At 41.6% G+C, this 21,523-nt stretch overlaps 3 protein-coding genes across 10 annotated transcripts; all 3 read left to right on the top strand.

The window, feature by feature from the left end:
- Nucleotides 1-14: 14 nt before the first annotated feature.
- Nucleotides 15-2,835, top strand: LOC130698438 (uncharacterized). 2 transcript variants are annotated; one of them, XM_057521082.2, is made up of 6 exons: nucleotides 15-376; nucleotides 482-616; nucleotides 1,528-1,890; nucleotides 1,960-2,051; nucleotides 2,108-2,313; nucleotides 2,397-2,835. In XM_057521082.2, the coding sequence occupies exons 2-6, from the start codon at nucleotides 491-493 to the stop codon at nucleotides 2,552-2,554; spliced, it is 945 nt and encodes a 314-aa protein (XP_057377065.1). In that variant the 5' UTR covers nucleotides 15-376; nucleotides 482-490; the 3' UTR covers nucleotides 2,555-2,835. The 2 variants fall into 2 exon arrangements, with proteins under 2 accessions (XP_057377065.1, XP_059350385.1); XM_059494402.1 differs by lacking the exon at nucleotides 15-376 and having other exon boundaries at nucleotides 479-616.
- Nucleotides 2,836-3,004: 169 nt separating this feature from the next.
- Nucleotides 3,005-4,655, top strand: LOC130698437 (DNA-directed RNA polymerases I and III subunit RPAC1-like). The gene is made up of 8 exons (XM_057521081.2): nucleotides 3,005-3,148; nucleotides 3,204-3,275; nucleotides 3,336-3,576; nucleotides 3,657-3,776; nucleotides 3,856-4,038; nucleotides 4,119-4,241; nucleotides 4,318-4,443; nucleotides 4,508-4,655. The coding sequence occupies exons 1-8, from the start codon at nucleotides 3,056-3,058 to the stop codon at nucleotides 4,618-4,620; spliced, it is 1,071 nt and encodes a 356-aa protein (XP_057377064.1). The 5' UTR covers nucleotides 3,005-3,055; the 3' UTR covers nucleotides 4,621-4,655.
- A 661-nt stretch (nucleotides 4,656-5,316) lies between these two features.
- LOC130698428 (uncharacterized) lies at nucleotides 5,317-20,048 on the top strand. 7 transcript variants are annotated; one of them, XM_057521061.2, is made up of 12 exons: nucleotides 5,317-5,537; nucleotides 5,691-5,794; nucleotides 8,155-8,235; nucleotides 10,759-10,809; nucleotides 12,053-12,256; nucleotides 13,060-13,178; nucleotides 13,248-13,423; nucleotides 13,817-13,975; nucleotides 14,390-14,478; nucleotides 14,797-15,201; nucleotides 15,280-15,435; nucleotides 16,555-20,048. In XM_057521061.2, exons 2-12 carry the CDS (start codon nucleotides 5,693-5,695, stop codon nucleotides 17,035-17,037), a joined length of 2,025 nt encoding a protein of 674 aa, XP_057377044.1. In that variant the 5' UTR covers nucleotides 5,317-5,537; nucleotides 5,691-5,692; the 3' UTR covers nucleotides 17,038-20,048. The 7 variants fall into 7 exon arrangements, with proteins under 7 accessions (XP_057377044.1, XP_057377043.1, XP_057377048.1 ...); XM_057521060.2 differs by having other exon boundaries at nucleotides 5,318-5,537; nucleotides 5,681-5,794; XM_057521065.2 differs by lacking the exon at nucleotides 8,155-8,235 and having other exon boundaries at nucleotides 5,318-5,537.
- The last annotated feature ends 1,475 nt before the right edge of the window (nucleotides 20,049-21,523 follow it).

Genomic DNA, 21,523 nt, shown 5'->3' with positions numbered 1-21,523 from the left:
GCTCAAAATCGGAGAATGATGATGCAAAGACGTCATCGACTATCATCTCGCTTGGATGTATAGTTTATCCGTGATGCCCGGCATATATATTGCCTTTGAAACTTGTTCAACCAATGCTGAGCAACCCAAGTCCAACGGCCTTGGCATCTAAATATAGCGCTGGGTGTTGCAATGTAAAACTTGCACGAATTTTGTTCGGTGAACGACTCACGTCGGTTTCCTTCTGCACCCTATACCACCAACACAGTCGAAGCCAAACTCTTGTTGGTAGCCGGACGACAAAAAGCCGCTCCCTTTAATCAAAATTTACGTTTTGTAATAGCTGTACAGCATCGATTCATTTGGACTATTCTGAAAAATTATATCTGACTACCAGGTAAGCAAAAAATGCAATTTATGTATTTTTTTATACGTTGTCTAACTTTTATTGTTTTTCTCTGCTGTTCCGTTATATTCCTTAACTGCACTGGACATTGAGAAGACGATTACAATGGCAGGTTCAGGAAATTACTACTATGAACGACCCAGTCAACGAGAGTTTGCTCCCTATGGTGGAGGCTATGCCATGCCTCCAATGATGCCCTACCCAAACGCAATGCGTAGCAACTGCATGCCGGTATGTTTATCTTCCAATTTCGTTCTGCCAGCAAATTAAACAAAACAATCAAGAAAAATAAAAATGCGACTGGAATCTTTCCCGCGGATGGACGAAAGATAAACGGTAAAATGAACCTCTCGATGACGTGTCTGCTGAGGAATGGTAAGAAGTCTTTCAAAATCAAATGAAAGAAAAATGGAAGGTACCCGAGCTCTTTCAAGACATGAAGATTAAAAGCCACGATGATCCAGGTGTTGGCATTTCTATTTGATCCTACACTGCAGACTTTCTACAAATTTTAAAGCTAATCGAATGGAAAAAGCGCAAGAATTGTAATTACCTTTAAGAATTTTTGCTTAAAGACAATGTCTTTTTCTTTTTATTTTTCAGTGTTTTATGGGTTTCTAAGTAACATTCATATAAACGTCCATCGTAGTTCGTACGCAAACGGATCAGCGCTAGGATGATAAGCTTAGGGTAGAATGTCAGATATCTAACGAACGCCAATGATGCTGTAAATTGCTGCGATTGCGAAAAAAAGGAGCATGGGCTGTGTTTACGTCAACTTCCTTCCTCCCGTAAAATCCCGCTCCCATCAGCACCGCCTTCGGCAGTCTAATTTTGAACCCCTGACTTTGTGCCAACTCATATCGGCCAAAGCCTCTCATCGTATCTTGTGTGGATGCCTTCCATACGGAACTGCGGCCTGTAAAATTTGGATGCTAAGAATGCGGAACAGGTTAATTCAAGAACCGAAAATAACATTTCTGGATGTTGGTGAGCAAGTGTAGAAGTGATGGCCACTGGCCAAAGAGGAAGCGGATCTAGCAGAAAAAACATAGTCTAAATAAATTTTATTTTATACGAAAGCTATATGTTAACATTGCGTCTGAATTGCAAGTAATGAGTAACCTGATCAATTTCTGTAGGCACCAAGGTACCAAGGGGCCGTTCCAAGGATCGCGTGTCAGTTTCCACAATCAATGTTCGCACGGGAGAGAGATGGATATCTCCGTGACAGAGCTCCGTATGATGACGAAGATGACGAAGATATTGACGCAATGAAGACCCAGCAAGAAAAATCGCGGTACACTCGGGCTTCCCAGCGAGAAGCCGATGAGGATTTTGAATTTGAGAAACCCCAGCACGTCCGTCCGCGTCCTAACCGTTCCGCTTATGTGGATGACGAAGGCGAGTTTGAAACCGTCAGAACTTCTTCGACGAGACCACGGATCAATGTGGACGCGCTCTTCGACGATGATGGAGACGCAGAACCCACACTGAAACTAGAAGTCAGTTTAGGTTGTTAAAATATTTTTCATATTCCAGTGTGCAATACTTGTTTTGTTTGTGTTCCCTAGGACATTGAAGAAGATCTACGTAAATTGCGTCAGGCAACCACTTCTGCGCTCAACCGTTACACAGCAAAATCAAACTCCCAGCCGTCTACTCGGTAATGAATAATGAATTGACACAAAATTGAGCAGAAATTAACGCAAAGTGAAATAGTCTTTCTCGTTTTTTTGCGACTTATCTCAATGAAGACAAGAACTATGACAGAAGCGGTTCGAGCTCCAGCTCATATGTTCGACCGTCTTCGTTGAAGCCGCTCGATTCCTCTTCGTATGAACCACCCACGTACGACACCCAGCGCTCCATGTACACTTCCAGCCGTTCCGCCAATAAGGAATCGGATTCGGAAAATACCACTTCTGGTTAGGAAACGCTTGGTTTCTTTTGTGTTTTTTATTTTTTTTTTTAGCTTATCCAATTTTTGTTAAAATTATGTGTTCTAAAGGCAAAAGAGAGCCGATGGCCGTGCCACAGGATTATGCCGAACAAGCGTCACAGCCGAGACGTAGGACACCAAGAACTCGTGAAGACGACACCAAAATCAACTCTAGAATTGATGTCATGTCACGCTACATTTTGTCAAAGAACAAGGCCAAAAATTAAGCAGAGGTCGAAGAAGAATGAAATTTGGGGTTTTGTGGGATTCAGTCTCAGGGCAAATGTCCCTTTACTATTCTCTTCTATAAAATATTCGTGGCTCATGTGATGTCCTCTAAAGTGCTGTTGTATTAGTTTAGTTCGGTTCTGTTTGATACGCCGGAATACCGCAGCATATACCTTAAGTGTCGTACTAATTGTCATGCTTTGCTGCCTATCCTGTTCTATCTTGTGTACAGTATTTCCAGTATGTTATGCCACAGAAAATAAAAAAAAGTGCAAATTGAGATTCTGTAAAAATCTACTACGCCACTAAATTGCGTGGAAATTTTAAACCTTGCATAGTGCTCAGTAAGTACAGTTGATTCGAGTTGCAATTTGAATTTCCCGCTACACGCCTGTGACTCACCTATCGGAGGATTTCTTCACTAACTTGAATGTACTAGCAGACGAGATTTCAAAAGGAAAGGTTCCCTGTCTGACACGTGCTAAGGGCTAAGTACGAAAATGAGTAAAAGCAAAGTTAAATATTCTTCCAGCAAACAGTTCATCGAGGAAAGCAGAAATGAACTTGTCCTGACTGAATTCGAAGTCCTTAACGTAAGACAATACGCCCTACCCGTTTATCCACATATGTTGACTAGTCTTTCTCTAGGCGGAAGCCACAAATTTTCCAGGAAATCATTATGGGTACAACGATACATGGACCCTAGAAAAGTTCAAGAAGGTATTTAACTTAATGAATTTTTTAAAAACTTCGATTTGGTATAATGATGAAACTTCTTAGAAACTGAAAATCAATGTTATTCGCATTGACAACCTAGAGATGGAATTTGATATAATTGGTGTTGATCCGTCTGTGACAAATGCTCTGCGTCGAATCTTGCTTTCTGATATACCTACAATGGCTTTCGACAGAGTATTTATGTTCAATAATACCTCCATCATACAAGATGAAGTGTTGGCACACAGGCTAGGGTTGATTCCTTTGAAAGCAGACCCAAGGTTATTTGAGTTTAGAAGGGAAGGTATGAAATTTTGAAACTGTTCTCTTTGTTTGCTTGTTCGATGAAAACTTCAAACAATTTTGGTAATTTGTGAATAATAGGCGATGAAGTAGGTACCCAAGAAGATACATTAGAATTTGAATTAAAAGTAAAATGTTCATGGAATCCTTCTAGAACTAAAGATCACACTAATCCTGAAGATTTATACAGAGATTTCAGAGGTAAAAGAGAAACTATTTATAATATGTTATCTAGTTTCTATATTTTTTGAATAATTATTTATTATACATTTTTTATTAGTTCTAACATCACACATGAAGTGGATTCCACTTGGTGGCCAAAAAGATCTACTTAGCCCAGACGCAGTGGGGCCAGTATACGACGATATTCTTATCGCCAAAATGAGGCCCGGTCATGAACTCGATGTAAAACTCCATGCTTTAAAGGGAACTGGCAGAGATCACGCCAAATTTTCACCTGTTGGTTAGCTGTTTGTTTACGAAACTTTCACCTTATATAGAACGCTTGTTAAAGTTCTTACTCGTTTATTTTCTGATCTCTAGCTACTGCTTTTTATCGTTTACTGCCTCAAGTAAAGCTACTACGAGACGTGGAAGGTGAAGCCGCTGAAAGATTGCAAAAATGCTTTTCCCCCGGAGTTATCGATTTGGTAGACGCCCCATCAGGTGGGTTTAAAAATTATCCAACATTTTCGTTTCATATGTTGGATCAGCCAAGCTCATATTTTAATTGCTGTTTAAGGTGGCGGAAAAAAGATCGCAAAAGTCAATGATGCACGATATGATATTTGTAGCCGCAATGTTTTCCGACACGAAGATCTAAAAGAAGATACCGTGAAGTTGACCCGTGCGCGAGATCACTTCATCTGTGAGTCATGACATTTACGTTTTACTTCTGTTTCAGTTATCTAATAGTACGTACAAATTAACAGTTTACATAGAGTCCACGGGAGCACTACCACCTGAAGTTCTATTTGTCGAAGCCGCTAAAATCCTATCACAAAAGTGCCGCGTATTTTTGGATGAATTAAAGAGTGGATTGTAAGGATTGTTTTCCGAATAGACGCGATGATACATGTTGATGCGCGTATTAGTTGGTTGAAAACAGCGGTAATTGTGCTACCACCTAGGGTTCTAGCCGAGCAGAGGCAGATCCGCATTTGGAACCCAAAAGCGTCTACAAGAAGGAAAATAGACGCAAACGATTAAGTCGCTAATTTTGGGGAGCAAAAATGCATTCCCGATTTACCGACGGAAATCTTTTTGCTTCGTTTTACCACGCAAAGCAATTAATCTTCGTCTTTATCTTTATTTGGAAAGCGCAACGGATGCCGTTGTGCAAGCTTGGCGCAAGAGTTGCTACGTAAGCTGTAGGGCTTATTATTGACCTTGCAGCTTTAGTTTGATTGTTTTGGATGTGAAACGAGATGTTACTCTCGCCTAATGTCCTACCTTCTAAAATTTTGTTAACACCGCCAATTTCTTTAACCCATTGTTGAAAAGCGATGCGTAGGTGGTGCCAAGAAAGCCAAGACAGATGAAGACAAAAATGGGCCAAAGCAGATGAGATGAAGGGAATGGAAACCATAAGAAGTGAATTCTATTTTGTTTTTCCCCCCTTTCTATCCCGTCCTTCTTCCTATTTTCTTTTCTTTCTCTTCCTTTTTCTTATGTCTATTTCTCATTGACCGTGGCATCTAAATTTAGTGCTCGTGGAAGCTTGTGGAAGCTTGCGATCTTGTGGAAGACTTGTGTTTTGGAGGTAGAGGATCTCGAGTCGGTTTGCATCTTCACGTCCACTGCAAGTACAGTCGACGACGCACTCTTCTTGGTGACCGGACGAAGGACAATTCATCTCCTTCCATTCGAAACTTCCCTTTTCCCTCCTCTGGGCCGATCGTGCAGTTGTTCATTAAAAGTGGTCTTTTCACGTTCTGGATTCGACTGCATAAAAGCAACCGGGTAACAAGAACGAAATTATTTTATTATATTAACTTTTGTACATGTGTATTTTTACTCTTTTATTTTATTCAATTTTTTATTGCCGTTGTCGCTGGTGATGTGATTGCTGCATATTCAATCGGCGTTTAATTTCGGATCTGGAGGAAACTATAGCAATGGCAGGCTACTATTCTAGTCAACGAGGATATGGTGGCTCTTATGGCCCTTCGTCGTCGTCATCATCCTACACATCGTCACTGCGTAGCAACTACATGCCGGTGAGTTTTCCCTATTGGGGAAATGAAATTCTCTAATTACGTTTGTCTTTTTTATTTTCCGTTTCGTGAATCGAGGTACTCAAAAATTAGTTTTTCTCAAATGGTAAAGCAAACAGCCAGAGAAATGAAATAATCAGGTTTTCGTGCCTTGCCACGCTTAGAAACGACATCAAAAGATCCAGCGTCTTGATAGGCCCATTAGAACATACTTGTTGGCGTTGTTATTATTAAGTCGAATGCGTTTGACAACGGAAGACAAAACAAAAGGAAGCGGAAGTGATTCGACGTTGAATCGCTAAAATCATTGCTCTCATTCCCTTCTTATTTTCCACGCTTTTTCTGTTTTTGCACAGCCGTCACAGCTGACATTTTGCGAAATGGGTGGGCAAGCAATCATCGAGATTCATCTTGCCAAAGGGGAAGAGTGATGGGTTGATTGCCGAACTCCCAGTTTACTTATCTTAGCATGAATCGCAAAAAAAATGTGGGAACGGAGCGTAGGCTGTGTTTACGCCAACTTCCTTCCTAATAGATCCTGTAATCCTGTGCTCCCAGCACCTCCGGGATCTAATTTTGGACGGGAGAAAAAACACGTGATCTTATCCTACCCCCCCCCCCCCCCCCCTTTTTTTTTTGTTTTCAATTTTATTTGCGTCTACAGTGAAAACTTTTGTCTTGTTTGTGCCAACTCATATCGGCAAAAAACTCTTTCGTTTCCTATTTGGATCCCCACGATGTAGAAGTTGGTCGTTGATCTTGTTTACCTTATGCTTTTTCCGCTGGGGCTTTTGTTTTGTTTGAGTCAATGTCTTCATCAGCACGTACGGCGATACTAGGGTTCGCTCATTGGGTACAGAAACCATCAGCAACTTCCTTTTGACATGTCGAACCATTTTCTTGGCAATGCGATCGTACACGTCACAGCCGAATCCAACGCCAAGAATCTGTAACACACTTTCTCTGCGTTCATGTCAAAAAAAAAAAATTTCTTTTTTTTTTATAAGATATTTTTATTTTCTTGGATAAGGTCAATACGAGACAACAATGCGCACGAGTTCAGTGGTCGGGAAATAGGAAGGTCGAATGTGCGGAAATGATTTTTTGTAATGGAGGCGAATAACAACACGTACCGACAAGCCCACCAACTGTCGGTGGGTCCCGTTTGACCGCATATTTCCGTTCGAATTGGATTTCGCTCAGAGTGGAGGTTTCATTTCTCGTGTGCTGGTGATAGGCAGAAACGATCGCATCGAAAATGATTGCTTTTTCAGGCGTTGCCCAGCGATGACGAAAGGCTTTTGTCGTTGGCCCCCCCCTACCACTTGTTATTTTTCATTTCCGACTTTGAATGTCCTTTGCCACCAGCAGTCGCACCGGGACTCGCAGATCTGGCCTTAATAGGCTCTTTCTCACCAACGTCTCGGTGAGCTCCGGCTAGTAGAATGGCCCCACTGGCCGGTGTAAGAGTGTCACAGGAAAAAGAGTAGGAAGTCGACGAAAGGGAAGAAAGATGAAGGCGGAAGCCAAAAATGACTCTTTAACGTGTTTCTCTTTTTTTTCACTCGAGCGCGTTGTCCGTCTTTGCAGCTTTGTGACGGCGAGTTTATTTGGGTAGTGGCCCGCACATTCCTTGGCTAATGTCTTTGAAACCAACTCGAGTCGCTTATCCTTTTTCTTTTGTTGTTCAAAAGTGCGCTGCCCACCGAAATTGATGACGGATATGCACAGTAAGGATATTAGGTTCTCTTTGCGAACCCATACATTTGAGATGATGTGCTTCTCTTGTTTTTTTCCGCCTTTTAGAAAATGGCGTTAAAATCCCTTCCCGACCCGAAATGAATAGCAACCATTTAAAACAAACACAAACAAAAAAAAAATCACGCGCCCACGCTTTTTTTTTTTTGTAAAGAGTTGAGTTCATACAGGGACGGGAATAGAAATGGACGCCTCGGCGTGCCGGACGGTAGCGGCAGTGCCCGTTGTATAAAAAAAATAACGCAACAAAAGAAAGAAAAAAAAAAAGAGGGGGGTCTGCATGGCTTCTGCCTTTTTTCCGGGACTAAAATAAGCTCTGAAGGAAGTCGAGGTGGGTGGCGAAAGGAGCGGCAAGCTTGCCCAAAAAAATCCGAACGGAATAACTAATGAAAATTGCAAGCTGAAAAATGAAAGGCCGGGAATTTTGCTGCTTTGTTTATAATGTAAAAAGTCAATGGGGTCCCTCACATTAGGCTATTTTGTAACTTGCTGCCTCACTGACAAAATCGTAAATTGAACTCCGTGGCCGCCGTTGAGGAGCTATAATGACGCATTAGCTGAAGCAGATGCTAACTTGATGGAATGTGTCTAATTATGCACAATAGGCGTCGTATTGGAGCGATTATCATCCTTCTGCATATTCGTTCTATCCGCGCGCATCCATCTATTCGGTGTCGACTCCTCGGGTAAGTTTGGCCCAGTTCGCTCACGCCCGCCTTTTGCGGCTCACGGCCGTATAACTGAAAATAGGCTTTTGCGCCACTCACAAGCTGGCTTGCTACTTGTATCCTCATATTCTTATCTTATTTTTCTCTCGTTCGGCTGCCCTTTACAGCTTTTTGCTTTTTCGTTTTGTTCTTTTTCACGCAACTCATTTTTGTTGTTGTTGTTGCTTCCATTCAAACCGCGTCCGCCGGACAACTTCGGCTAATGGCTCCCCCGGCATCCTGTAGACTTGATGGGTGTGCAGATTTATCGTCATTCTCGCTTTCTTTTTTTTCAAATATCACTGACAAAAAACATTGCTCAAGAGCTAACTACTAATCGAATAATCTCGTTCACGCCATTTACGTCTATTCTGCTATTTTTTTTTGTTCTCCGATGAAATTGAGGAAAGTAGGGCTTTGTGGGCAGAAAGTAATGCGTCATCGTATAAAACAAAAGCATAACCGAACAATCTCGTTTGCAAACTGAGCAGCTATTTAAAATAAGTGCTCTCTTGTCTTTTAAGAGTGTCGCGTTATCGATATGCCCTTTGGGCATCTTTGAAATTTATCCCGATCGCATTCGACTGACGCTATTGTTGTGATGTGATACGATGCACATCGTTGCGGTAAAATTATGGGGCTCGTAAAACTGTTAACACTCTTGTATTATTATCATTTTATTTCTCGCTTTTCGCGCCTTATTTTTAAGCAAAGATAACCGGAGGTTCGTAGTCGATGAAATTATATTGGCTAATTCACAATAAATGCTGGAACGATTTCATTTGAACGGCTGGTAGTTGGATGGTTTCAGGCGAAACATGGGAGTGGTGGCGATTGGCTTTGCGACGTGTCCATTTATCTGAATGCCAAATGCCTCAAAACATAATTTGCGGGCTAAATGTAGTCTGGATTTGTCCTTGAAAAATAGCCATTTTTTCACCTTATGGATTCATTTGTGCCCCACCCTGCGTTGAGTTTTACAAGAAATGAACATTTAAAAAAGGACAAAAAAAAAGGACAAAACAGAAGAGAATTGGCTAAATTAATTGGTTCGATGACTTGCATGGCTTTGAAAGCTAATTAGTCTTTGTAATGGCCGACCTACGTCCCTGTCTCACGTGACGCCCTGACATTACCCCGCCCTATGTCGTATGTCACGTGGCCTGGAACGTAAGTTGTCACGACATTTTCTTCCTTTCTCTGATTGGTCCTTTTTTTTTTCTTTTCTTTTCTTTTGCGCGCATCATCAACTTTCACTTTGGACGCCCGCTGCGGATCAAATGATGCCATTCCCGTACGCTCGTTTTTCTTTCGGTTCCTCTGCCGTATGCCAACATTGAAGGTGTACTTAAGGCCAGATGTCGCGGGTTGGGGTGTAGGCTTCTGGCGTCTACGCGCGTCGTTGCCCTCCACCTTTGCACGTACGGCCACAAAGTCCGTGGACGCATGTTGTATACCTACACACGAACTTAAGCGTCCGTTATGCCCTCGTGCTTCTGTTACACACACGCCTTCTTCTCTATTAAAAGAAGACCCGCAATGTTCTACAGACGGCAGTTACACGAAACTTAGTGTGCACTTTGTCTGGTAGCACGTCCCACGAAGCACGCACCGATAGCCAAGCGTGCCCCACGAACGTTTTTGGAGATGTAAAGGCGGAGATATGGCGAATCCCGCTAGCCTGAGCGTATGGCGAACGAATGGAATTATGATTTATTAAGAAATTCGCGTACCTATCCGTGATAATCCGCTGCGAACCTTTGACATTTTCAGTTTTGTTTTAACTTTATTCCGGCCGATGTTTTTCCCTTGGCTTGGGGGGATCTTGCGATTATGCAGCTTTGGCATTCATCAAATACCCATTCGAACTTAAAGCCGTTTCAGTCTTAAAACTTTCGCGCATATATCGTTCATTAGCACCTTCATAATCAACTTTGACATTTTGATTCACGAGTCTTCTAAAATCATGTTGCCCATTTTATCGTATTTGATTTGGCGAACTGAGAGTCTGTTACGTCATTGCAATGATATTTCTAATTGTAGAATTTCATACAATTATAAATATCTTAGGAATTTAGGAATCACCTAATTTGTCGCACATTTCATTGCTTTTATTCGTTCGTGTCTCATTTACTGACATTTGGGCTTGAGCAATTATTCACAATTGTCACTCAAGTAACAAATTAATTTGCTCATTCTCTATGTTGGTGTGTTTCGTTATCAAGCGTAATCGCGAATGGATCGACCTGAACATATTTAATCACTTCCTTGAATAATTCAAAAGAATTGCATTAGTCAAGTAGTTTATATTGATGTCGTGTTAATTTCAGTGCGTTGTTTGGGTTGGGATCGGTTAAAATCTTAAAATTTCTTATCAAATAAAATTAGAAAAAAGGGGGGGGGCATTTTTGAATGAACAGTAAATAATCGTTAATCTTTTTGGTGAAATTCCAATTTAATTCCTTACGGGATTACGCATATCTCCTCGTTTTATTCACGTAGCATCACCGTCCCGCTAAGGTGTACTTCCACCATCTACCAGGAATAGGCAAGGTATCTTTTTGTTCCAATACTCTCGCAAAAAGCTTTCTATCAAATTGAATGGCCCATCTAAATCGATTGCTTGACGACTAACCGGCCAATCGTTAACGACATAACATAAAACTTGGATCATTTCTCAAAAAAGGCTCGAACCGCTAGACGTCGTTTCGCTGCGAATTAGTGATCCATCTATCGCGATCTTTCCTGTCAATTTTCCAAGTAAAACCAACGTCGTTCGACGACCACCCGAAATGGGGAGGGGGCATATGTGCTTGCGTAACAGCGACGAGTTGGGGGCTCATCTCAAATCATTCTTTGCCAGTCGATCGTGACTCTTTTATGGCTGCGTGTGCAAACATTAATGCAGGTTCATTTACCGCTGTTTATTGACTGGCTCTGACTGCCCATCGAAGCTATATTAGCTTGCTAGTCCACCTACCCTTATTGCGGCCATTGTTATGCCGTCGTTTGTTTGCAAACGACGCGGCCCTCATTCACGCTACGAAAAATTACCTTCAAATGTGCTGATGCACGATCTCATTGACGTCAATAAGCCAAGGACTTTCCCACTGCCCTCTTCGTTCACCGTTCCTACGGGCATCATTGTCCAGCATGACTTGGAAACATTTCGCAATCAAAAACCGGGAAAAGACAATCAGATTGGATGTCAGCTCATTTTGTTTCGTATACAACCGTCTTGATAAGGCAACTTGGAGGTTCACAACGTTTCTGGGTCATGCGCAACGAATGGCAACATTCTTCATTCATTAATAATGGCTTTATTCAAAATGTAGGTGAAAAAAATGGGCGTTGGCCTACTCATTACGCAATGGTAGATGGCGAGAAAAACAAAACAAATCGCCACTAACAATCTCCGCATGATGGGTTTTTTTTTCGCTGCTTTTATTTTGAAATTTTTCTTTAAAACATTTACACACGCCTATCTTTTGCTCTTTGCCGTTTCTGTGTTAGCGTTGAATGACTTCAACTGATCACTAAAAAAAAAAATGTGTGTTATTGCTTTTGTTGAAAAGATACTAGTGAAAGGGTACACGCGTAGAAAGAATGTTCGATAACATTAATACGTTTATTCGATATGAAATCATAACTGAGTCAATCTCGATGTGTAACGAAAAGCTTGTTCTGCAATAATGCTTTGCTATCATTTTGTGGCAAATGAATGGACGTTTAATCAATATTTGTTTTTTGTTTTTTTGCGGCCATGTCGCTCTAATCATTTTTTTTTTATATGTAGGCGCAAACGTATCACGGATCCATCCCGAGGATCGCTCATCAACGTTTGACACCCTCGGCCCCACCGTCCATGTTTTCCGTGCCGATATCGGCCCATCGTATGAGCGCACTCTATTCGGACGCTGTAGAACCAATCCTGATTCAAGTAGTGCCCAAATATAATCCCGCTTCCTATTTGGAGGATACGTTCGCAACATCGATGCAAGTAAGTCCAACCTTTCTTCGAATAATACGCTGCGGGATGTCAATTTGCTTACGCACACAAAACAAAATTCGGTTTTCGCTTGCGCTAGGAAAGGAAAGGGCAATATGATGATGATGTATTGTCAGTCTGCACCGAGGAAAATTCAAATCTATAAGGTCGCAGAGAACGGGTTACTAGCAAAATGTTGGGGAGGCAAAAAAAAAAACGCGTTCGATAATTTAATTTATCTAAACGTTATGGGAATTGATGCAATCCGGGGGAACGAAGGAGGAAACCTGGGCCTTTGGAAGGGGAAAAAATGGCGGATTGTTATGCGATCGATAAAAAAAAAATTTTTTGAGGATGCGGGAGCTTCGTGATGTTGAATGATGGGCAATTTTTTTTTTTGGCCAGACCAAAAGTCGTTTCGGCCGTTTGAAATCAATAGTTAGGTCACGTTTCCAGATCAGAATGAAGCGCATTTGATGGGGAAAAAAAAATGAAATCTGGGGCGGAACAATCAAGTCGTTGGACGAGAATAAGGTGGGGGATTTAACAACAAGTCCATTCAAATGTTTTTTTTTTATAGAAATTGGAGCAACGGACAAGTTCTCCGAAACGGGCAAATGGAGTGGTTCATCCGCTTTCATGATGTATTTTATGATTACGAGTTATTACATCCTTCGATTGGCATTTGTTCTACCGTTCAATCGAGAGCAATTGCACTTTAATGAAGAGATATTATTTAATATGGCCCACATGCCGGGCAATTGAGTTTCTCTTGTTATTACTGCATCTAATTGAACATCATTTCTGGTTACTAGGATATCCAAGATGATATGCGCAATTGGCGTTATGCAGCCTCGACCGTCCTCAATCGCTACACGCCTGTTAATAATTACCACATGGAACCGTCTCAGTTGGCTGGCCGCAACTCGGCTCGGTAATGCAAAATTGGCCAGCAATTGAATATCGCAATGATTCGACAAGTCTCTGTGATTTCTTGATTCAGCTATTTGAGTGGCAGTAGCGACTACGAGAGGGCCAGTTCCAGCTCGTACTTTCGGCCGTCGTCGTTGAGGTCACGCGATTCATCCATGTATGAATCGCCTTCCTATGATTCGCGTCACTCCATGTACTTGTCCAGCCGTTCCAGCAGGGACTCCGATAGCTACAGAACCACCATCGGTTAGCAATACGATCTTTTTTTTTTCATTAATGCCATTACATTTCAAAATTAGACCATTTTATTGAATGGTGTTTTTAAATGTCCAAAGTGTCATTAACTATTCACGATATTTGATCAGACATTTTTGTCGGACAATTTCATTGGGGTGTTGTGTCACGACCGGCTTCGTTTGGTCGCCATGTGTAAAGAATTCAGGTGTTTGATGGTTTGGACACGTGTCGAATATTGATCTCATCCGAAATCGATCACACCAGCCATTATCGTCGTGTCTGTTTGATTTCAATCATGTTGATTATTCTTTTCTTTTTTTTTCATTTCTTTTCTTTTGTTTTTCCTATTTGATTTTGCTTATTGCATAACTCATTAATCACGTAACATTGCATATTAACAAGGCAAAGGTCATTTGGCATGCATTTCCTATGCAGGACATTACCCGCAGTCTAAACGCAGCACTCCAAAGTACTCGGATGATGACAGCAAAATCAAATGCGGAATCTCTTTCCTGTCTCACTACATCCGCAGTTCACGACGGGCACACAGTACCGGACCAGGTCTGTCATACGAACTCAAAATATTTTTTTACATTGCCATCATTTTCATTCCCTACCCTACTACCCCATTTTCAATCATTTACCTACACCGTAATCTTTGTAGTACTCGTTCACCTCCCCTCAGGAGAAAATATCTTACGTTCATGACGTGAAACGGAAGGCGGCCCAGCGCAATCTGCGATTCATGCACTTGCGCTCATTGGATGGGTATCGTCAATAACAAGACGATCCTGAAACCCTTGGTTTTGAATGCCTGTCTATCCCTCATTTTAAATCCAGCGCTCTTCCCTGTTCTCCCTTTTTTCTCGAAAGCTTTTCACTGTTTGTCAATTGGATTGCGCACGTGCCACGTTTCTCAAACCTTCTTTTGAAAAAAAAAAAAAAAAAAAACTGTCTTCTTCCTTGTATTTTCAGTTGTGTACACGACGAGGGATCAGCGAATGGCACGAAGGGTTTCGGCGCGGAAACGCATCAACGAGAAAAGGGATCCCGAACGCATCGTGGTAAGCTGTCACGTGTCTTGCGCACAAGCTGCTATCCTATTTCCATATTTGAACGGACATTTCCACGACACCCTTGGCATTTGCTTTTCAATCTGAATTTGTGTTGCCCAGCAACGGCTCCCAACTATTCCCCTCATCGGCTGCCCTTTCTTCATGATGATTGTTCGCTTTGATTAAGGCAGAAGGGCATTCTACTTCATCCTTTGGAATATTGAAAAAAAAAAAACATCTTCCTGCTCTTTGATGTCGTGTTTTGCCAATGAGATTGTCGACGTACTGATGCGGGGAATAAATCTTTGTTTAAATTGTTCGGAATAGGATCGTGTGAACAAGAAGGTGGCCCAGGCCAACGAAGAGATTGCCCGAATTGCGGCCGAGGAGCGCAAGGCGCAGATGATCACCAAATATGACGACGAACCGGAAGACGAGGATCCATGGGCTTTGCCAGTTGAAACGGAATCTTCTACTGTTGCGTTTGCCGATGAAACGCAACCGGAAGACAACTACGCGGCCGAAGTTGAGCCGGAACCGGAGCCCGAACCCGAACCCGAAGAAGAGGTGAAAGAAGTGAAGAAGAAGAAGAAGAAGTCCAAGGTTAAGGAACCAACTCCCGAGCCGGAACCGGAACCCGAACCTGAACCTGAACTTGATCCCGAGCCTGTTGTCGAAGAGGAAGAAAGTGCTCCAGTGGAAGAAGCACAACCGGAACCCGAGCCCGAACCCGTAAGCTGTTGATTGGATTCTCTAGTTTGCTAGTCAAATAATATAAATAAGACGAGAATCTTTGTTGTTCTTTAATAGGAGCCGGAAGTAGTCGAAGAAGTTGAAATGCCAGTACCGGAACCCGAGCCCGTGGTTGCCGAACTCGCCGCTGCCGAAGAAAGTGAGCCAGCAGCCGCTCCTGCCGAGCCGGAAGCCGCAGCCGAAGAAACTGCCGCCGCCCCCGAACAAGTTGCAGTAAGCACCGACTAAAAAACAAACAAAACAAATCAAAGAAACAAAATCAACATTTAAATTAACATCTTTTTTTTTTTTTCAACTCTTTAACTCTTAATTTTTAAACAATTTTAATTAACTGTCTTTTTTTTTTTTTTTTCTTTTTGCAAATTGAAAAGATTCTTCAACTGACACATGACAAAAACTGAATAACACTGACACGAACACAAACTCGAAACATTTTTCTTAACTTAATTTTGAAATTAACTGGGCGGCTTTTAACCGTGGATGACATCAAAATAATTCCGCGTTCTTCCGTTCCACTCGCCGGCAGCCTGTCGCATCGTATGGAAAATAACATTTGAAGTTGTCTCCCAAAACACGCACACACATACGCACCGACACAAAACACACATTTCACTATGGTTGTGCACCAAACCAAAACGCGTTTCTGTTTCTCCTCTCTGTTTGCCATCTAATAGTTATTTTATTTTCTTAATTTAATTGAATTTTTTTTTCACAAACAATGGCGGGGGTTGCTTCGAGACAATTGACAACACGAACGGTTGTATTTGAAAAACGCCTCGCTCATTATGTGACTTGATTGATGGCCGTTTTTTGAGAAATAATCATTCATTATCCGTGTTTTCGTGATAGATTCTAGTAGAGCCAATCAAACCCAACTGATTCAATCAATCCCAGTAATGCACCTCTCTCTCTCTCTCTCTCTCTCCATTTAGATCCAACACAATCAAACTCGTCCTCCCTTTTATTGCGCACTTATTTTTCATTTTCCCGAAATATTGACACACAATAATACCCTTCGAAAGCCAATTACTAATTCTTTTCTATACACTTCTCGTTTTCACTTTTATTTTTTTTTTTTTTCTCTTCGCCTTTTTCGCCGTGCCAGTTTGTCATTTGAGTTTTTTCTTCGCTTTGGGATATTTATTTAACTCTTGAAGAAATATTAATAAACCTGAATGGCTTTGCCTTTTCTTTTTTTTTTTCCTCAATTTTTACGAGCCCATTCAACGGACTCCCTTCACGCACACACCATTCTTCTATTGCGTTTCACACTTTTTTTTTTCCTGCAATCTGAACGTTTAAAATTGATGGACTTATGTTTGGACCGTCAAGGTCCCCACAGACGACATCTGGGAAGGCGGAGAAGATTTCATCTTTAATCGGCGGAAGAATGCAGAAGGTGAGCAGGAGGTGATAGAAGAACAAACAGCTGTAGTGGCTGAAGAAGAACAAATACCAGCGGAAGAAGCGATGGCCGAAGATGTGGCACCAGAAGAAATGGCGACCCAAGAAATGGCGACACAAGATGTGGCAGTAGAAGAGATGGCGACACAAGATGTCGCACCCATCGAAGAAGCAACACCAGAAGAAATGTTGGCAGAACCGCAAGAAACGATCGAACCTGTGGCCGAATTCACTTGGGGTGACGACGAGGAACCCATCCGAAGGAAAGCCACAGTGGACGAAGAACAACCGGCGCAAGAAGAAGAAGAAGAAGCTCCGGTTGTTGTAAACGAAGAAGAGGAAGAAACAAACGTTAGCGTTGCTCAACCTCAAGAAGAAGAAGAAGAAGAAGAGGAAGAAGAAGAGGAATGAATTCAATCGAAATCATTTGAGGACATTCAAAAAAAAAGAAGAAAACAGAAAATCGATCAAGTAGTTTACGAACGTTCAGCGGCTTTTGTTGAATACGTTTTTAACTTCCTTTAAGACAAAAAAAAAAAAAAAAAAAAAAAGAAGAAACGCCATGTGTGTTTTTGTTTTTCCTTGTTTCTCCAGCAGTTTTTTTATTGGCCAGTTTTCTTCCAATGGCGCCTAGACGGCCGACTATCTTATTTTTCTGTTTTGGCAAGAACCGTATACATATATCTGCAGACGCACATTGCACGCAACCAACCATCACATTACTACCGTCTCTTATTGCATCTTTCTTTTATATAAGGTATATATATATATGTACCATTTTCTTGTTTTTCCTTTTCATCATTTCCTTCCCCTTTTTTTTATGCACATTTGGCGACTCTGACATCTATTTTGTTTGTTTTTTTCACGTCGCTTCAAAAGGTCGTTTTTATTGTCTTCTATCTCCCATCTTGAATTCTTCCAGCGCACACACACACACACAGAATGTTTGCCGTCCTCCCCCCCCCCTGCTTTCGTTTCTTTATTTTTCATGTTTTGTTTTGTTTTCCCGAACGATGTGCGAAACGCCAGCCTTTTCCGAACTCTTTGCGCAAAAGGGAGAACAAAGAGAGAGAGATCAGATTATGCACGACCTAGTGTACTATATATGCCATTGAGGGGCACCAGACACGGACATTTTCGTGAATCGGGGACAATAGACGACGGAGGGAAAGCTGAGATATTTTATTCGTACCTTTTTTTTTTATTTTTTTATGTGATTCCCGAAAGAGCGGCGTGTAGTCGAAATCAAATGGCAGAGCAAATAAAAGGGAAGGCAGGCAAGACTTTTGATGGGCTCCTGCATTTCTCCACTATTTACAACAGAACGAAAAAAAAGAGGGCGAGCCAGATGACTATTAATCAAAATGGACTCGCCAGACGATAGAGTACCAGAGACTAGTCATAGTGTCGGGCAAACGGTTTCATCCTGAAAAAAGAAAAAACAGCAGGCGGAATGCCAAAGACGTCATCGTAGATGTTTTTCCTTTTTTTTGTTTTCTCCTTTTATTAGACCCGAACGAGCCAACAGTCGCCGATATTATTATATTTGTTGAAAAGAACTGAAGGGGGGAATAGAAAAAATTATGCGGGATTTATTTTTTTATTATTATTATATTAAGTGTCTGCTGTGCGTTTGACGGAGCAGAAAAAGAGAAAAACAAATTCCTTTATTTTGCAGGGCCATTTAACAATCAATAATAAAAGAAAGGGCGTTTTTTGTTTGTTAGAGGGCTTCTTTTGAGGCCCATCTCTTGAGGGGCGTGCTAATAAAGCTCCACGCAACACGTCACTTTTAGTGTCTCGCATCCCGATGCCTCCCGAAAAAATGCGTCTCCGCCTGCGATATAACAGCAGACATTTCAAAAAAAAAATAATAATATTTCCTATCGAATTCAATCCTACTAAGAGCGTGATTCTTTTTTTTTTCTAAAAAAATAGACAGACATCACGGTGTGTTTGTGCTGCTGCAATCGACCACTTCAATCGTATCAAATGGTCCCCCTCTTGTTTATCGATCAGCGTCAGCAAAGACGCGGGGGGGGGGGGGAGGCCAAAGAGGATCCTGAACGGAAGTTATACTAACATTTTTTCTCAGTCTATGTCTCATTCGCTCCCGATTGAAACGGAATTGTCTACCTCTCTCTCTCTCCAATCCTTTTTGTGTGTGTGTGTGTGTGTTATTATATCTAAGATGCTCGCGATCGTCCATCTTGCGTGTGCTATAGGCTGTGCTCAGTTATGAAGTCCCGCGGGTTGTCTATAAGATATCCCACAGGACTTGGTATGCTCGTGTCTGCTGACTATATGTTCACATGTAAAAAAAAAAAGCAGCTAAAAAGTATGATGCTATAACTAAAATAGACCATTTCTAAAACTTCCCCCTGCCCTTCCCAAAAAGAAAAGAGAATTTTCTCTTGTCCACACACACACACACACGGGGTGCTGTTGTTTCATTCAATAAGAACGCGCCGTTGTTGTAGAGTTTTCCATGCCACTGACACAACTTGTGTGTGTGCCGTGTCCAAGGAAATCTTTGTCAACCTTGGCGTTGCTCCGCTTCGTGGCGGCCTGTAATATCCAACGATGGCGACTTGTACTTCACAATATCTATGCACTCGCAAACACACTAGACTTGTTTGTTTTTTTCATGCCGTTCCCAGCAACGCTGTACCCGACGTCTCTACGTTAAGGGAAAGACGAAGAATAGATTATTGGATTCCCATTTCAATCGATTTTAGCAATCCACTTTTTGTTTAGTTTTTTTTTTTTGTACTTTTCTATATCTTCGTGTCCATTACTCACGACTTAGCAACGGTCTGCTTTTGTTTCCTACACTGGCGGGTGGAGGGAGACTAGTGTCGCCATTGTTGCTCAAATGGAGTCGGCCTTTAGAAGTTTGCGTCATATAATATCTACAACTCCTCCCTCATATCCAGACGAAAGAAGGAAAGAAAAAAAGCGATATGACTCCATCCATTTCTGTCCGCCATAAACACACATCGTCTTGCTTCGCCATCCAGCAGTTCTCCTAACTTTTCTTTCCCCTTCCACCCCCCTTGACTGCTATCGAAATCAGCCAATTAAAAAACAAAAAGACCATCGTACTATGGTTTTTTTTTTTTAAAGCAAAGAAACACAAGAAGAGAACCACTAAACGTTCATACACTACAATCGATTTCTGTTTGATTTTGCCGGACGCTAAAAACACTTGAAACACGCAAATGATATATTTCACTAATTCCGCACATTTTATCTGATTTTTTTTTTCGTGTGTGTGTGTGTGTGTTCATGACTTTACGCATATTGTTCGAAATTTCCACATTTTATTTTGTTTGCTGTGTTGCGTGTTATATAAACATTTTCGACAAACCAAACGAAAAAAAAAAACACACACAAAAGAGATACACACTTTACAGGCGACACGTGCCGCTGTTTCGTTCTTTCTATTTCACCTGGCCTGAGGAGGTAAAAATTACCTTGAAAACATATCGCAAAAAGGAGTAGTGGAGCGAAAACGAGAAACCATACTTTCTTTTTGTTATGTGTATCGGCAAAAAAAAAAAGGCGATACTTTGTGATCTTCTTTTATTTTCTTCTCCTTTTCTTTTTACTAATAGTTGAACGACCGAGGAAATAAAAAACGCCCCCCAACAACGGCTTTTGAGGTTGTACGTTACCCTTACCTCTTTTATTGTTTGTTTTTTTTTTTTGTTTTTGTTTTCTTCCTTTTTTCACTGGGTTTCTCGTTTGAGTTTATCATTAGCAAGAGAGGCTCTCGTGTTTCACCGTAGATCTCGTTGCAAGCCTTAGGTGTAGGGAAAACAACCGCTGGAACGTAGCATCTCATTATCGATATTCGATAATGAATTTGAAATTCTGTACAGCATCGAAATGGCTAGTTGGCTACTGCACAATCACATCTAAAGCATCAAGACTCAAGAAAAAGAAAGGCATCTTGAAACGGGCCTCGGAGAGTACATAAGTACATTTAATGGACCTACGTACAGATGGGGAAAATCTTTGCTGACGTCAAAGACGTGACGATAGTAAAGTCCCCCCCCCCGTTTTTTTTTTTCGTTTCAGTCGACTACAAGTTCCCCCCCTTTTTTTTTTAAATTTCGCCACCTCCACATCCTGACGGCTACGCCCTGCTGGAAACGACGTCACCAGTTGTCTCATTCCCATTGGTATTTCTGCTACTTCGTTTTGCTGGGAAGAAAAAGAACAGCTTTTGTAAGGGTGGAGAAGAGAGTCGTGTGTGCTTGCGCTTTTTTATTGCCTTGCGTATTCTATCACATCGATGCATAGTGGCAGTGTGTGACGATAGACGATGACGTCAATAGGAATCGCTAAATATGCGGGTGAACAGCCAGAATAATAATATGCTAGTTCCCTTTACTCGACGTTTCTTTTTTTTATTCCACCGTAGAACAATGGAAAAAAGATGTGACGGATCGGGGACTCGCGTTTAAAACATATCCAGCTGCATACGATTTACTCGATAGCACACACACGCAGAGAGATGTAATAAGAGGATAACGCAGCACCTGCGCCACTCACTTGCCTATTTTGTCATCTATCTTGCGCACAGTGGCAATCCACGTTTTCCTGAGTGATCCAGCGGATCAAGTGTGACAGGATTAGTCTTTCTAGCACTCGTATTGCGAGACGCTCTAGATGATACTCTGTGATCCAGCCAACATTATATTGCGCAAGCATCGCAAACAATTGCATTTCTTTTTGCACTAGTTTCTGTTTTTTCTAAAGACATATCATAGAAAAAACAGGCGTTGGCTCTTGTTTTTTTCCCTGTGTCGTGTGCTGCCACCACCTTCGAATTCTATACACATCGTTCTATAGATTTGCCCGTCCGTGTTCCGGCCCACAGCAACGAGAC

This window comes from Daphnia carinata, chromosome 3 (assembly GCF_022539665.2).
Source record: "Daphnia carinata strain CSIRO-1 chromosome 3, CSIRO_AGI_Dcar_HiC_V3, whole genome shotgun sequence".
Classification (NCBI taxonomy): Eukaryota; Metazoa; Arthropoda; class Branchiopoda; order Diplostraca; family Daphniidae; genus Daphnia; species Daphnia carinata.
The sequence above is the reverse complement of the archived record's forward strand: the minus strand, read 5'-3'. Positions and strand labels throughout refer to the sequence as shown.

Excerpts from the sequence above, each read along its gene's own strand:
- LOC130698438 (XM_057521082.2), top strand. The coding sequence starts at position 491 with ATGGCAGGTTCAGGAAATTACTACTATGAACGACCCAGTCAACGAGAG. Across the intron at positions 617-1,527 it reads TGCGTAGCAACTGCATGCCG|GCACCAAGGTACCAAGGGGC; the intron begins GTATGTTTATCT and ends CAATTTCTGTAG. Across the intron at positions 2,052-2,107 it reads AACTCCCAGCCGTCTACTCG|TCTTTCTCGTTTTTTTGCGA; the intron begins GTAATGAATAAT and ends AAAGTGAAATAG.
- LOC130698437 (XM_057521081.2), top strand. The coding sequence starts at position 3,056 with ATGAGTAAAAGCAAAGTTAAATATTCTTCCAGCAAACAGTTCATCGAG. Across the intron at positions 3,276-3,335 it reads CCCTAGAAAAGTTCAAGAAG|AAACTGAAAATCAATGTTAT; the intron begins GTATTTAACTTA and ends GAAACTTCTTAG. Across the intron at positions 4,242-4,317 it reads TTTGGTAGACGCCCCATCAG|GTGGCGGAAAAAAGATCGCA; the intron begins GTGGGTTTAAAA and ends TTGCTGTTTAAG.
- LOC130698428 (XM_057521061.2), top strand. The coding sequence starts at position 5,693 with ATGGCAGGCTACTATTCTAGTCAACGAGGATATGGTGGCTCTTATGGC. Across the intron at positions 15,202-15,279 it reads CGGAACCCGAGCCCGAACCC|GAGCCGGAAGTAGTCGAAGA; the intron begins GTAAGCTGTTGA and ends GTTCTTTAATAG. Across the intron at positions 15,436-16,554 it reads CCGCCCCCGAACAAGTTGCA|GTCCCCACAGACGACATCTG; the intron begins GTAAGCACCGAC and ends TGGACCGTCAAG.